General features: G+C 32.5%; 1 protein-coding gene and 1 pseudogene across 1 annotated transcript; both read right to left on the bottom strand.

Moving 5' to 3' along the window:
- Window positions 1-496: 496 nt before the first annotated feature.
- LOC122597438 lies at window positions 497-2,742 on the bottom strand (annotated as a pseudogene).
- Window positions 2,743-10,986: 8,244 nt separating this feature from the next.
- LOC122595827 lies at window positions 10,987-14,317 on the bottom strand. Its single transcript, XM_043768278.1, has 2 exons — window positions 14,233-14,317; window positions 10,987-12,575 (listed from the first exon to the last, which is right to left on the bottom strand). The coding sequence occupies exon 2, from the start codon at window positions 12,372-12,374 to the stop codon at window positions 11,187-11,189; it is 1,188 nt and encodes a 395-aa protein (XP_043624213.1). The 5' UTR covers window positions 12,375-12,575; window positions 14,233-14,317; the 3' UTR covers window positions 10,987-11,186.
- Window positions 14,318-15,697: the final 1,380 nt, after the last annotated feature.

Below are 15,697 nucleotides of genomic sequence, written 5' to 3'. Positions count from 1 at the left end.
TATTTTACATATTTAATGCGAGTACATATTTATCCCATTCTGTTTTAATAATTACTTATTTAACAAGAGTCTGTTTTTTCTTTTGGGTCCAGACTATCATGACCACCATCCTTTATGCATCCAGAGGTGCGGTAACAAGAGAAAATCCTAGAGGGGACAAAATTAAAAAATTCATAGACAAAATGTTAAAAACCTATAATAAAATTTCAAAAATACATGACAAAATTTAAATTTTGATAGAGGCATTGGACCCCCGTGACACCTTTTAGTACTGCCTCTATATGCATCACCATCATATTAATAACATATTCTTCCGCAACATGTTTAAAGTGGTTGTATTACGCACATACAATATATAATAAACCTCTAAGGTACCGATGAAAATGTGAAGAAAATAATGTAAAATTGTACGATACACGTAAACAACTCAAATTGGGTAATTCATGTAAAAGAATATAGTTCTTATTAGAAGATCCAAATAGAATAACTAGCCTAGATGTCTCAAGGATCCAATTCGGGTTATACCGGATATAAAATATATAAGTAGTACGTGATATAAATTTAAAGTGAAACAAGAATAGAGTAATTTAGATTGCCAAAAGGTAATCTACATGAAGAAACAACGCCTACGAATCTGTTCTTTGACATTAGAGTCTGACCATCTTAATGCCTCCAACCACTCCGTCTCCACTTCAATGCTCTGAAGCTCCATTATGTTATTGCTATCAAGAGACAACTAAGACAATTATGAATCCTTAAAAACTCTAAGGAAGTGCATTCCAACCTCGAACATACCTTTTCCAAACTTTGGCATGTTACTAAGAATTAGCGTACTTAGTTTTGGGAAAGCAGATGAAACAATAACTTGAGAACACATAACAAACTCTTCAACCCTACAACAATCTTTAACTTCTTGATGTTGGAGCTCTAGTAGATTTTGAGGTATACAATTGCAAAATACAATAGTCATCATTGGACATTTTGATAGAACCAGAGTCTTGAGTTTAGAGAGGCTTCCCAGTTGTACATGGTCCATGGAATTTTTTCCCAATTTCGGCATGTATTTTGCATCCAGCCTTTCCAAGTCAGGCCAAAACAATAGGTCACTTGTATTAGTTTAAAATTGTCTTCATCTGATTGCAACTTTGAATTAGACACCCTTTGACATTGTGCATGCTTTCAATGACATTGCTTGGCCCTTTCCATTGTGATATTTTACATACCTATCATAACGGTAAAATTCAGCAATTTTAGGGCCATTAGACATGAAGCAACCAATGTATACTTGAAATTAACATTTGTCAAGATCTTTCCTTTGCTCAAAAAAGCTTATAAGATGGTGTTCATTGGGCAAATAGATCTTCACTATGTCGTCTACAACTTGTATAATATCTATAACCCTGTTGTGAAGATGAAATTGGAAAGAAATCATCATCGACAGTGTACTAACCTTTTCAACTACATCTTCAATCAAGTCATTGCACCAGTCTTCCAATTCTGAATCTACATCAATTATTAAGTCTTCAAGTACTTGCAACTTGAAAATAATATCATTGTTATCTCTAGTTGACATGCAAGAGTACACTAACAAACGTCTCAAACGAATTAAGCGTTCCATCTACTGAGATCATTTATCAACTCCGCCGCCACAGATATCAAGCACTTCAAGAGACTTCAGTCGTCTTATAAAACTAGAATGCTCTTTTAACACCGTACAACCATTTAGATAGAGAACTTTAAGAATTGACAGATTGTATATCGACAACGGAAGTGAAATTATCTCTGTCATGTAAAGATCTAAAACCGACAAGGTTATGCATGTATTGAAAGAATGAATTGGGAATATTTTTATTCTTTAAATATTTTTGAACAAAAAGTGTGGAAAATTAAAAGAATGGGGAACATAAGGAAAGCTATCGAGTGAATTGTTAGCCAAGGAGATCCATTTCTTATCTATCCATAAATCCACACATGTGCACTTTAGTGCAACACCATCAACTTTCCATGGGGCATCACTTGTCTCCACCAAACACGTATCCTTCATTTCTTCTGGCGATATATTTAATGTTGTCCCCCTAATAAATTTGTGCATCCTTACGTGTTGTCCTGTCACGCCTTCCTCAAGTAAAATTATGCTTTTGAGGTGATGCACTATATTCCGTCCACCAACTTTTGAACCGTAACCACTTTTAAGAAAATTTTCAGCTAAAAAAAAAACATGACTTTTGTCCGACTTCAAGTGATCACAACAAAACTTGAGCAAGTCTTTCATTGGCTCATTATATACCTTTTCCAGCCACCTTCTTAAGGTTTGTAATCCATCACTCCAACTTATCTCATTGAGGCCACTCTTTTCTATTGCTTTGAAGATATGTGCTACCATATTTATCATTAACGGATGCCCCCCACATAAAGAGACGACTTTGTAAGCTGTGTGTTCACTTCAAACTATGCCCTATCTTTATTACGAGTATCATTGAGGAGAGCCACTAGCCTATGCAGTATGTTTCATGATTTACTTTAAGATAACTTCTTCACTTCAATGTTGGAACACGAGGGAAGCCGAACATCTAAAAGTTGTATAGATATCAGAAAAGTTGTAGACGACACTGTGAAGATCTAAATGCCCAATAACACCATCTTAGAAGCTTTCTTGAGCAAAGGAAAGATCTTGACAAATGTTAATTTCAAGTATACATTGGTTGCTTCATGTCTCATGGCCCTCAAGTTTCCAAATGTCATCATTATGATAGCTTTGTAAAATATCACAATGGAAGGGGCCAAGATAATATGATTAATGAATTAATTACCAAAGTACATGCATTTGAGTTGATCAACCACAATGATGTTAAACACCTATCAAGCAATGTCATTAGTTTCCAATTTCGGCATGTACTTTCCAATATAAGTCTAGATCCGAGAATTTTCTCTTTAGATTTGAGATCAAGACAAAGCCATCCAAAAATAAGGTTAACCTATATATATCCTATATATATATATACACACATGATGCTACTCGCATACCACATAATAACAATAAGCCTTAACTTATAACCATTGTAATAAAAGTTCGAACCCTCTACCTGTTTTTGTTTCGTGTACCGTATCGTACCGTGATCCATGTGACTATAGAATTGAATACTTGATGAAAATTAAATGGTAACGCAATGCACTTTGTTAAGCTTAAATAGAGGTTTTATTGATTAATTTAAACTAGAAAACTAAATGCAAACATAAACTAAAGCAAGGAAAATAGACACACAATCAATAATCAACAAAAGTATTTGGCTAGGCGAACTCTTCCGACATTGTGATGACCATGGTCAACTAGAACAAAACAATGCAAACCGGTTGACTATTTATGACTTGAAACCATTAACTTTTACTTGAGAAAATTGTGTGACTTAATTAACCAACTCAAAACAATGGAAATGAGTATTAGGGTCACAAATATTCCCCATTTTCACCATTTGACATGAAAAACGACTCAAAAGGCTTGGATCCAAATACAAGTTGATGTCCTTTTACGCATCTAACCTAAGCTAACAAGTTATATGACATTTAGGCGGTCATTTTCCCATGCAATGATAACTTATTAATTATACCAAACTAATATGGTTTTACGGTCATAAACGTCATGGTAAATAATCACCAACATATACAAGTCCATTCAATCGGTCAATCGCAATGCACCCATATATATTATGTTATCCTAATTCATTAACTAGTCAAAATTTGTCTTTTAAAGTCAATAATCTCAAAAATCACAAATAAGTAACCTTCAACCATTAATTAAAGAATGTCATCACAAAGTGGGTTTCATTTTAATGCCTAGCCAAACACCTTATTACACTACTCACAAATCGTAACAAAGAAACAAACACAAATAGCCATATTATCATATAAAATATTCATGTTGTTTAAAAATAAAATGAAATAAAGTAGAAAAATACAACTCTCAAATGCAAAATCAAAATAATAGATGAAATAGATGACAATCTTCATCTTCTTCGACCCTTATAATGTTCCAAGATCCAAAATCCCAAAAAGTGATGAATCTCAACTTTATAGATAAAAATGGTTGGTGGGTTTTGTAGAGGGGTGATAGAGATAAGGATGGTGGATGATGTTTAGATGGTGATGTGTGGATTGTGAAATGGACAATGATTTGATGATGAAAATGAGGGTTTTGTGTTGATGGTATTGTGTGTGATGGATAATTGGATAGGATGAGAGGAAAGTGTGTGAAATAAATGTGGTATCCTTCACTTCCTTTTTTCTGCCTTTCTCGATATATATATATATATATTATATATGTATGACGGATCTTCATTGGGGCAAGGAGGGGCTGTAGCCCCCTCAAGAGCTTTTCTTGTCAGGGTATGTCTACTATATTTTTGGAAAAATTCACATCTTTTTAGCTAGTATTTTTGGTTTTAAAAGGAAGTTAAAAGTATAAGGTGGAGTCAAAGCCTATTACAAGCATTTTATTTTTAATTCTCTCATAAGTCATATCATTGGGAGCATAACTTATCATATTTTCTTTCTATCATTTTTGATTACTCGTTATATTTAAGGAATATTATAAATTTTATTTTCTTCTTCTGCATTATTTTTTAATATTTTAACAGTTTTTTATATATAAACATTAGTCAACTGTATTTTTTTTATTAACTCTATTAATTTTAATTTATAAATTCACATAAACCATATATGTTATTCGACCTTTTCTTTTCTAACATTTTAACATTCAGATAAATTATATATATAGCAATATGTGTCCTTAGATGTTTTGGTAACAATCAATCAAAAATCATTAGACAGTTAATATTGACTATATAATTTTTGGCATTATGTGTACTTTATATATTAGATAATCATTTATAATTTAGCTTTCGCCCCCCTAAAGGAATTGCTCAAGTTCCGTCACTAAAGGGGGGTATGTGTGGCCCTCCTCCAGCCGCAAGAAACAATAGAGAAAGTACTCTGTATGAAATTGTTGATGTAATGTGTGGTGTTGCCCGTGTGATCTCAGCATTGAAAATGATAAATCCTTCTAATCAATCCTCTCAAAAAATTTCTTAATATATCCCCTTGTCAACACATGTAATCCACTAATTTTATTTCCTAATCTCACGATTTTTCACATGTTATAATCCTATTAATTAGGAGGATTTATAGGCTAATAACTTATCATTACCCTCTCATCATGTCAAAAATATTAAGTTTAAACTTTAAAGGGGAGGTGGGTGCGTGCCATTGGGTGGTCCATATAATTTTGACTTCACAAAAAACACAAATGTGAGCCGCTGCCGTTTTCTTTTCCTTGTTCTGGAGTAATGGTCTACGGCCCAACTAAAAGAACTAATCAAGACTGAAATGGGTTTGCCTTGGAATATTACTACGGCCCAAAAAGTGATGAGCTTAGTTGGTTGCTCTCCCTCTCCCTCTCCCGCACAGCTACTTTCTTCTTTATATATCCCCAAAAAAAGTCAACAGAGTGATTGGACAGTCAACAGAGTCAAACAACACCAAAGTCCATGATACGACTATACGAGTAGTGTGTTGCTGCAGCTTTTCCAGGAAGAAAGCAAAGAAGGAAAAAAAAAACATAGCCAACTTCTCGTCACCGCTTCACTTGATTACCATTTTAAGTCATCATTTATCCGTTTAGCTCCAAAGGCATACAATTATGTGATTAACCTACGAAAACTCTTATGTGAATATCTATATCTATAAATCTATAAATCCTTATAAAACATATTGAAATTCTATTTAAGGTAATTTAAGCACTTTTTTCAATATCTCCATATTGCCCCTAATTCACACATTACTTCTAATTATATATCTCTAAACACAATCAAACAAACACCCTACCATAATCTAACACACAGTATCTTCTTTCTCTCCTTCCTATTTACACACACGCATATCAATTCTTCCCCACTGTTTTGTATTATCATCACCGTGTAACCGCCACAACGCGCGGGCACCAACCCTCGTTAATGTAAACATATTCATTCACATATGAACCATCAAGTTATACTTATTATTACCTATAGATGTTAAACCACTTGCACCTACATTTGTGTTTTGCCATTGGTATGGTTTTAAAAATACTTTACACTCCAATATAAATCAATTTCTAGCCAAGACACATAATTACTTGACCTTAGGTTTGTCTATTAATAGTTACTAAGCTTAAATGAAAACCCCTTTATTAGCTCAAGTTTATTGAGAACTATATTGAACCTCAATCCTATGTTATTTAACTGAAAGTAATTAAAGACTTTTTGATGCTAAAATTGAGAATTTAATTCCACCTTTTGAGTCACATAAGCAAATTTTGAAGTGTTTAAAGATCTCATAACGCATTTGATATAAAGATACAGATATAATGTACGAAGTTGAAAATCAAAACCGCTCATCGTGACAACCTTGAGATTAACCATATGTAATAATGTAGGGCTGCCACAAGGTCCTCTAATTCGATACTGCCATCATTTAAGTAGCATACACGTAACTTTGGATATCTTTCTCAACTATTTTCACTAATAAGAGTATACATTTAAAAATTTTGCATTTGAAGATTAATAACTATGGATAATCAAACCTGTGGGACGTTTCTTATGTTCCATGGGTCATGCATTCTACGGAGTGAAAGCCACAAATCATAAAATATGGGCTTTCAAAGTCGATTATCACCTACGATGACGTTTAACATCTAATATAGGACAATTGACGACACTTGACCCAAATAACTTAATTGAAGATGTAGTTGAAAAGGTTAGTACCTTGCCAATGTTGATTTCGTTCCAATTTTGTTTTCACAACAGAGGTATAGATATCATACAAGTTCTAGACAAAACTGTGAAGATCTATGTGCCCAATGAGCACCATCTTAGAAGCTTTTTTGAGCAAAGGAAAGATCTTGACAAATGTTCATTACAAGTGTACATTGGTTTCTTCATGTCTCATGGCCCTGAAATTTCTGAATTTTACCGTTATGATAATTATGTAAACTATCACAATGGAAGGGGCCAAAATAATATGATTAGTGATATACTTGCAAAGTACATGCATTTGAGTTGATCAACCACAATATGATGCTAAACACTTATCAAGCAATCACCATGTAAAAAATAAATAATGGTTAACCTTTATTTAAAAAGTTCGAAAGAGTTCTTGTAACTTTGATGTTCTTAATCTAACTTTCACTGGTTTTAAAAACAGATCGAAATATTTGAATTCAAGATGTGGATATCTGACTAGATAGGCATGCCAAAATCCATGTTTTTTAATCCATCTGATGAGATTTTTTAATAAGATTTAATTAACAAAATGTTTTCAGGTTGATTGGTGCAAATGAAATGAGTAAACACTATCCGATGACCAAGACTTAGCATATGAGTTGACTGATTTTTTAATTCCTAAGATAGCGAGAGTGCGAGACCATATATCTTTGAGTTGATATATCATATATGGACTATAGAGATGGAGATTACTTCAAGGGTTCCCTAGTTTGGTTGCTTCCCTCATCGTTTTGCAACAATATACGGACATCACATGGGGCAAGGACGGAGGTAGCATTGGGGGCAGTGAGGTAACTCTCTCACTCTAATTTTAGTACAGTGTAATTTTTTCTAGAAGTAATAAAAATTAAGTAGGAACTAAATGTTACCTTCATTATCATAAACTTATCCTTTGAAAGTCATTGGTGATCGAAACATTAATTTTGAGATAAATTTTTTCATTGGGAGAATAAAAAAGTTGAGTTATTTTGATTTTTAATAAAAAGAATGAAGAAAGGTTTACGAAAAAGATTTCTCTGTTTGAGTATGTAATTGTGTAATACATTAATAGTGTAGCTGTTTGTGAAAAAAATTATATTTTTAAAATTATTATATATTAACAAACAACTAATTATGATAATCATAATAGTTATGTAGGAAAAATATATATACAATCTAATTATTTCTTAAAAAGTATATTTTTGAGGTTTCTTGCATTATGATTGAATACGTTTTCATTTAGTAAGACCTTGTTAGACACATATGGTCTTTAGTAATTAAAAGAACAAGTATTTTTTAATATGAGTGTTACACTCGGTGTAGGAACAAATTCTTTTGAGAGTCCAATTTCTATTTCCAAGCTAGAGCCCATTTTTTTTTACATTCTCGAATACGACTCTTATAATTATGACAAACAACTTTTAAAATTGCTCCCTCATAAAAGAATTCTTGGCTCCGTCTCTGCATGGGGGTTTAGGCATAGGACAAAATGAGAGACTTTATAGGGTCTTTTTTTAAGGACCTTGTTGTTTTAAATTATATATATGTAAATTATATATATACACGGTATTATATGTTATATACAGTCTACCTTTAATAATTAACTATAAGTATTCTAATTTTCAAAAAAACTATAAGTATACTAGATTGGGTGATTAAGATGTTACGTAGGCACGTATATTGGTTTTTAGGTCGTTGGATCGATTTCATCGTTCCTATTCTAGAGCATTTTTCTTTCGGCTCATTTTAGACCCAAAGTTCCTTATGGTCGGTCCTGGGACATCATAAGCACGCCTCCATCGGTTTACAAAATCAATAGGTATCAAAGAAGTGTAAAGGAGAGAGAAAATTATGTAAGGTCAAATTATGTCCAAATTAATAGTTTTTTCACTGATTAAATAAATGATTAGATAAATATAATGATAAAAAATAAAATGATGTGGAAAAAAAAAGGTATTGTGCTTAAAGATGTGTACTAAAAGTAATTATGTACCTTTTTAACGTTTCATGATTAAGATAACTAATTAAGTAATAATATATCTATACCAGTGTAACAGCATATAAAATGTTACTATAGTAAAACCTCTATAAATTAATAATGTCGGGATCGTGATATCTTATCGATTTAACGAGATATTATTATATCGATAAATTAATATTTTATTAATTTAAAGAGGTTTTACGATGCAAGTTGTGGAGAAGACATTCGTGAGCTTGAAAATTTGATTAGGAGTATGCATTATCAACACAAAATAGATATGAATCACTTGCTTATTTATCGTGATGTAAATAATGAAGGTTATGAGATTCACTTGCATTAAAGAAATTATGGTGAAATCATTCAAAATTTGGTTAATGACGAAGTTGAGGATGATTCAATAACTTTAAAGAGAAATATTGTAAACAATAACAACTCTTTACAACTTTTTGTAACAATACAAAAAAACAATGTCGTAACTCTTGAGTACAATGAGAATATTTAAAGATAAGATCAATATAGATTTGAAGTTCAACAAAAAAAAATAAGTGGCTTTTTACTAAGCAATCTTAAATTTAGAAGATTCTAATAATTATTAATTTATAGTTTCGTTAGGACTAATAAGATAAATACACTGAGACTTTAAAAAAGTTATTATCTTATTATTTTATTGATTGAGGTCCAATTTTGCATTGGTCCCAAGTTGAGACCAGAAAAATTATTAGTTTTATTGAGGTTATTAATTTATCGAGTATCAATTTATAAAGGTTCGGCTGTATATGTTATTGTAAAAAGCAAGTTACATATTTTCATCATCATTTTTGAAATTTTTTTCATGATCAACTATAAGATATTTTATCTGATAAGATTTGAAGCTAGACGTCTTGTGAGGATGCAAAACGTCTTTACTCAGGAAGACAGCTTGGTCAATGAATGGTAACCTATAAAAGGTTCTTATTAACATTCAATATAAAAGCTTCTTGTTAGCAATGCCTATGCCAAATTCATTCCTCACTTTTTTCCTAAACATTCAATATAAACGCTTCTAATTTGTATGACATCATTTGATTCAAGACGTACCGATATGTCTGTCCTTCATGTATGTTGTCATTATAAACAGTAGGAGTAGCTTGTAATCTATTGAATAATTACGTATCAATTTCTTTCTACATTTAACCTTTTGTGTCTTGCTGTTTGCTTCAATAATGCTTCACAAATCACAACTGTAGTATGAATTGTTATCTCACAACTTGTGCCAAATAGAATAGAATGCTTTATTTCAAAATTTTAAATTGAATATAGCTATAATCATGTATATTATTATTATGTCCATATCATGCAAGTACATTGATTCCTTTGCACAACTAAGCTGTCAAATACATTAGATAAAATAAAATGTCAAAGTTGCATTATACACATACAGCTGCCTGTCTGCCTCTATCATAATCCCAGCAAATTCATATCTTTCAGATAGCATCTTGGCATTACCATAAATGGCTCGACTTCTCATCAAACACTTGCTGCACGTATCGAACACCAATCGTGTCGGTGTTCAATGTCTATGGGATCACAGAGGCATGAAGGGTATCGGGTCAATAAAATATGGATTAGCCAATCTATAATTTTTATGTTTTGATGTGTTAGTAATACGGATTGGTCAACTTATAACTTCTTCGAATGTCCTACATACAATATTGCACCATCTAAGGAATAACATCCCAAATTGGTAATAGAGGACACAGCACCAAGTGGTATGCCACATACAATATTGCACCATCTAAGGAATAACATCCCAAATTTCGGCAATCCAAAATAACAGGTGCCCGGCATTCTTGCTTTTCAATACAAAGGGATGACAAACAATCGAATCAGTTCCACCATTAACATATAAGATTCCAACGCAAAGACACAGGGGAATGAAAAGGTAACATGTGAAACCATTGATCTATCAAGGCAGCAACCATTGATTCAAAACCTGCAAGAAAAGTTTGTTACAAATACTGAATAACGGTGTGCCATGATAGAAACACAACATAACACAGAATTCAGTTATATGCTTCCAGATAACAAAACGTTATACATTGATTCAATGGACAACAATGTAATCATGCCTGCTCACCCATAAGATGGGCTGTCAAACCTCGTGAATCAATAAACAATCAATTCAATATAAACTCCTAAATCATCAAGTGAACGCATTGAAGTAAACTCAAATCATTGACGAAATTGTACAGGTTATAAAAGTAAAATATGATGAGATACAGATCAGTTCCACCAAAAAAAACAAGGCAGGTGGCAACAAAAAAAAAACATACAGTACCAAAAATAGCAATCCTTATTAGATCTACGACCTTTACAAACTATAGTTTACCACAAAAATGAGTTTGGTTTGCATATGTTGATTTACTCTTCATGGTTCATGGGCTTGACCTCAGAGGTAGCATGGGCCAGCCATGTAGTTGAGGTGAACCTACTGGGCTTGGGTGTTGACTGGAAGAAAAAAGACTCAACTCCACAAACAAAGGTTGATCCCTGTTTTGCTCATCTCTTTCCATTGTCCGGAAGGAAATTGATCCCCGTTTTGTTGAATTAATCGAGTTTCTCCCACTGCTTGCCATATAATCATCAAACGGGCTATGGTTAGTGATTAGTGACAAAGTGTCATTGTATTCCCCAATAATCCTCCTTGTAGCCTCCATATCTTGCAAATTCTTCAAGGCTAGAGAGTCTGCAATCGGGAAGTAAACAAGTATACAAATCCCAACCCCGACACAACATAAAAGAGAAAGAAAAGCCAAGAATGCAAGAACTTCAAACATAGCATCTCCTGGCTTGGATAGAACAGATAAACCGAGTAACAGAACCCGTAAAGGAAAGAAACTAGAAACAAAAAATATCAATGTGTACACTCTCTTCTGCAAACCCTTATTAATCACCAAATTTAGTATTTGCCTCCCAAGCCAGAACAAATAAATTGTTAGCACGGTGGCAAAAAGACCAAGAAATATAGTACTTAATAAAGGGTAGTAGCAACGAGAAACATCATTCGGGTAAGCAGTTGTAAACTTGAAAAAGTACCCTTTTTTGTTCAAGTGTAGATCCGTCTCGAATTTTGGTCCAACTAAAGCAACGGTCATTTGAAGGGCGAAAAGAGGTAAGATACATAGAAGAATGTAAAATATTGTTTTGAAGTTCCATTTCTGGCTCAGGGGTCCCGACTCTGTTTTCTGTAATGAAGCACGAAGAAGAAAAATGAGGGTAAGGAATAGACACGGTTCTGAAAATCCTAGGTTTGACACGATGTAGCATTTGCATACAGTTTCCTGCCATCCTGAGTCAAGAATATGTAATACCCGGCCGTCGCGTCTCAAGAATTCTAGACGTATGATCTCCCCAATACCCCACAAGATCGCAAAAATGATGAAGACAGTCCGAACAACCCACGGACCACTGAAATATCCAAATTGAGTTCGATTTTGACTACGAATGTGATCTCGGAAATAAAAAGAGTACAAGATGCAGAGAATCCCGATAAGTCCCAAAACAGCTACAAGAGAGATCGTAACCACACCAAGTGCATCAGCAACTACGCTTGTCAGGGGCATTACCCAAAAAATAGATTCCACGCATGCTCTCTGCCAGCATGGATCAACAAAAGCCCCTGGTAACTTAAATTTCCAGTTACATTTATATGAAAAACTGGAATCGGTTGCAAGAAAACTATGCGTTTAGCACATGCAAGATTGCCACAATTTGGTTCAAGAGACTATATCTTATTTCTCGCAGTAGCTAGCCAACTGAGCCACCTAAAGCATGAAACAGATAAAAATTGATCAGCGAAACCACAATTTAAAGGGCAAAAGGCAGAGATATATATCAAGTGTCGGACACAGCTAAAATCTAGTCGCATAAAATAGAAAGTATTACATCGGATATCAAAGAAAGTATAAGATGCTTTATAATCTACATGGAACATGGCCATCATTCTACTAGCACAAACATAGCAGAATACAATCTTCATTTAGGAGTTAAAAAGAAGATTGGGATGCAATAGAAAAGTTATCTAGCTCTACAAATTGAAAGAATTGTCTAGTTTCTGTAGTAAAGCAACGCAAGGTAGCACCTAACCAACATCAACCAAAGAAATTCAAAAAAGAGTTACTGAAAAGGATGCTCAGCATGACAACTTAACTGGATGCATTATTTATTTTGGGTTCAGATTTCAAGAGTGAAAACCAGAAGAGAAAGGTAGCTTTAAGATATTGATAAGAAACAGATTTCTTCACTTTTTTCAATATAACATAACTATATACAGCAGGGAATGACATCTAGGACTGTACATGCATTCCACAATTTAATCTGTAAAATTTCTTTTGTTACAAATCAAATATCCACCCTATTTCAAAGAAGTTTAAAGCATGACACGATATATTTGGACAAAGACTTTACTATTGGAACATCGCTTCATATGGAAAAGATGAGATAATCAAGATAATACAACTGCATGAGTCCAGGATACCAAAAAGTTCACCATGGATATATGCTCTGAGACAAACGATAATCACTGAAACGAGATGCATTCTTAGAAATCTGTTTTTCTAAAGGTGTCACACAGTAACCAAGACCTTCTGACTTCATTAATTATGTCTCAGTGACAGCACGTTTAGCAGACAAGGTCATAACGGAAACCAATCAAACTTCCAGACTTAAACTGCAATATTAATCACCTTAGACACCTAAAACGTAATGCAGAATAGTGTGGACGATTTCGGCTTCTTGCTATGTTGTCATCAGCAAGTTAAAAACTTCCAAAATACATTACTTCTATACTAAGTTACTAACCTAACCACGTTTTCAAAATCGGTAAATCAAAATTTAATACGCCATATGTCTCGTCTACAGACTGATATCGTATCTATAGACTCTCGATAGTCTAAAGCAGCCGAAATCTCAACAAAGCTAAAGGCTTTCATTCTATATCTATATAAACTAATAACAATGTTTACGGTTTTCATTCGATATCCCCTACTTATTGTTTAGCAAAAACTAACTACAACTTTAAATCTCCTTAACTCTCACCACACAATATACATATATAAGTTTGTATATACAGCTAAACATATTATAGATTTCATATACAGACAAAATATTAAAAAAAAAAAAAAAGCATGCATGTACAATTAAACATGAAAATAATGGTTTTTTGGTTAATTAATTAAAATCATATAAATACAAAAATCACATAAATCTCAAATAAACAAAAATTTACCAGATTTCTTAAAACTAGCTAATAATTTTATGAAAAATATATTTAATAAGAGATTTAAAGTTCAGGAAACCTAGAATAATAATTAATAAATGGAAGTTAACAAACAAGCAAACGATGAATAATAATAATAATCATAATAATAATAATAATAAAAGGTGAAATAGAGGTATGAAAAAGGGGGAGAAAAAACTTACAAAATTATGGATCTGTGAAGAAAATAATGAAAAATCGAAAAACCTAATAATAATAAGAATGAGGAGAGAGAGGGGGGGAAAGAGGAGAAGGAGAGAACGTAATAAGGCATAGACAAACAACAAAGAGAAAGAAAGAAAAGAAAGAGAAACTTTGTTGCTGACAGCCTGTCTCCAGCCTTAACCCAACCAACCCAACCCTTTTTTTCTTTTCTTTTTTTTTTTCCTTTTTAGCATCAATATCAATTCTCAATTATCGACTACATTTGTACATGTATTTTCCTACATGTATAATAATTTAAATAATGATAATTCGATTATTCTATTTGTATCTATCTACACATCTATATCTGTATTTACAGCAAGTATATCTTTTCGTCTTTTTATTTTTTATTTGTATCAATGATTAGCTGTTGTATTTAAAAGTTTACATGTCAATTTAAATTTTGGAAGAGATACGCTTAGTATTTATGTTTTTTTTTTCTTTCTTTTTGCTAATTATTATTATTGAGGAGGGGTTTTCATTATTACACGACTCCTTCATATTTTTGAAAGTTAAAGGCGTCGAGCCGGCGTTCGAAATGAAAATGTTTGGTGAGTGGTGAACTTCTCACACTTAAATTAAACAGGTAAGAGGAAAAATCTCCTTAACTAGTCGTTTGAAAGCACAACACTAATTAGGATTAAAACTATGTCTTTTCAGGATTCGATCCGAAGATTTCACCATCACAAAGGGATTTTCTAACCATTGGATTAAGTCCGCTGGATCACAAATCCTTCATATAGTTTACCAAAAAATAAAGTTTCACTTTTTAGTAACATAAAAACTTATGTTTTGAACATTTCAACTAAAGGTGATTATCTCCCCTTCGTTTGAGCTTTCATGTGTCTTCTTATAGAAGATTATCGGTGTCATTTCGTAAACTAATAGACATAATTAGTATTTTCTTCTATTGAAAACATTTTCAGAAATTGTTCTACTATCATCTCCGAACTTTGTCAATAATTCGATGTTCTAGCAATATAAATGAATGTCATATATATATAATATATATATATATAATCCAAGTTTTGCCGGTACTCAACTAGCAGTGTTAGTTTTAAAGAAAAATTGGGTTAGGCAATGGCTTAGATACCCAAAGTGATAAAAGCACCCAAATATTTTAGGAATTAAAATTAGATTCATTTTAATTTAAAAGAAAATGAAAATAATAGTACTTTTTCTATGCTTATAAATTAGGCCTTATAGTTTACTTTTGTCTAAAGCCCGGAAAAAAAAAACTTAAATATCAACGTTGGATATGAAGATGGGAACATTTAAAACAAGATGATACAAAAAATTCTTTTTTAAAAGATTTTCTAACCATTCTTAAGATATTTACTTAAGAAGATTTGAACTTAAAAACTCATGTAAAATTAAATTCTGTCGAAAAATGATTTTACATGTAAAAAGTTATGATGAGAAGAT

Source organism: Erigeron canadensis, chromosome 4 (assembly GCF_010389155.1).
Source record: "Erigeron canadensis isolate Cc75 chromosome 4, C_canadensis_v1, whole genome shotgun sequence".
NCBI lineage: Eukaryota > Viridiplantae > Streptophyta > Magnoliopsida > Asterales > Asteraceae > Erigeron > Erigeron canadensis.
This window is presented reverse-complemented; position numbering and strand designations above follow the sequence as displayed.

Coding starts and splice junctions, on each gene's coding strand:
- LOC122595827 (XM_043768278.1), bottom strand. CDS start 12,374: ATGCCCCTGACAAGCGTAGTTGCTGATGCACTTGGTGTGGTTACGATC.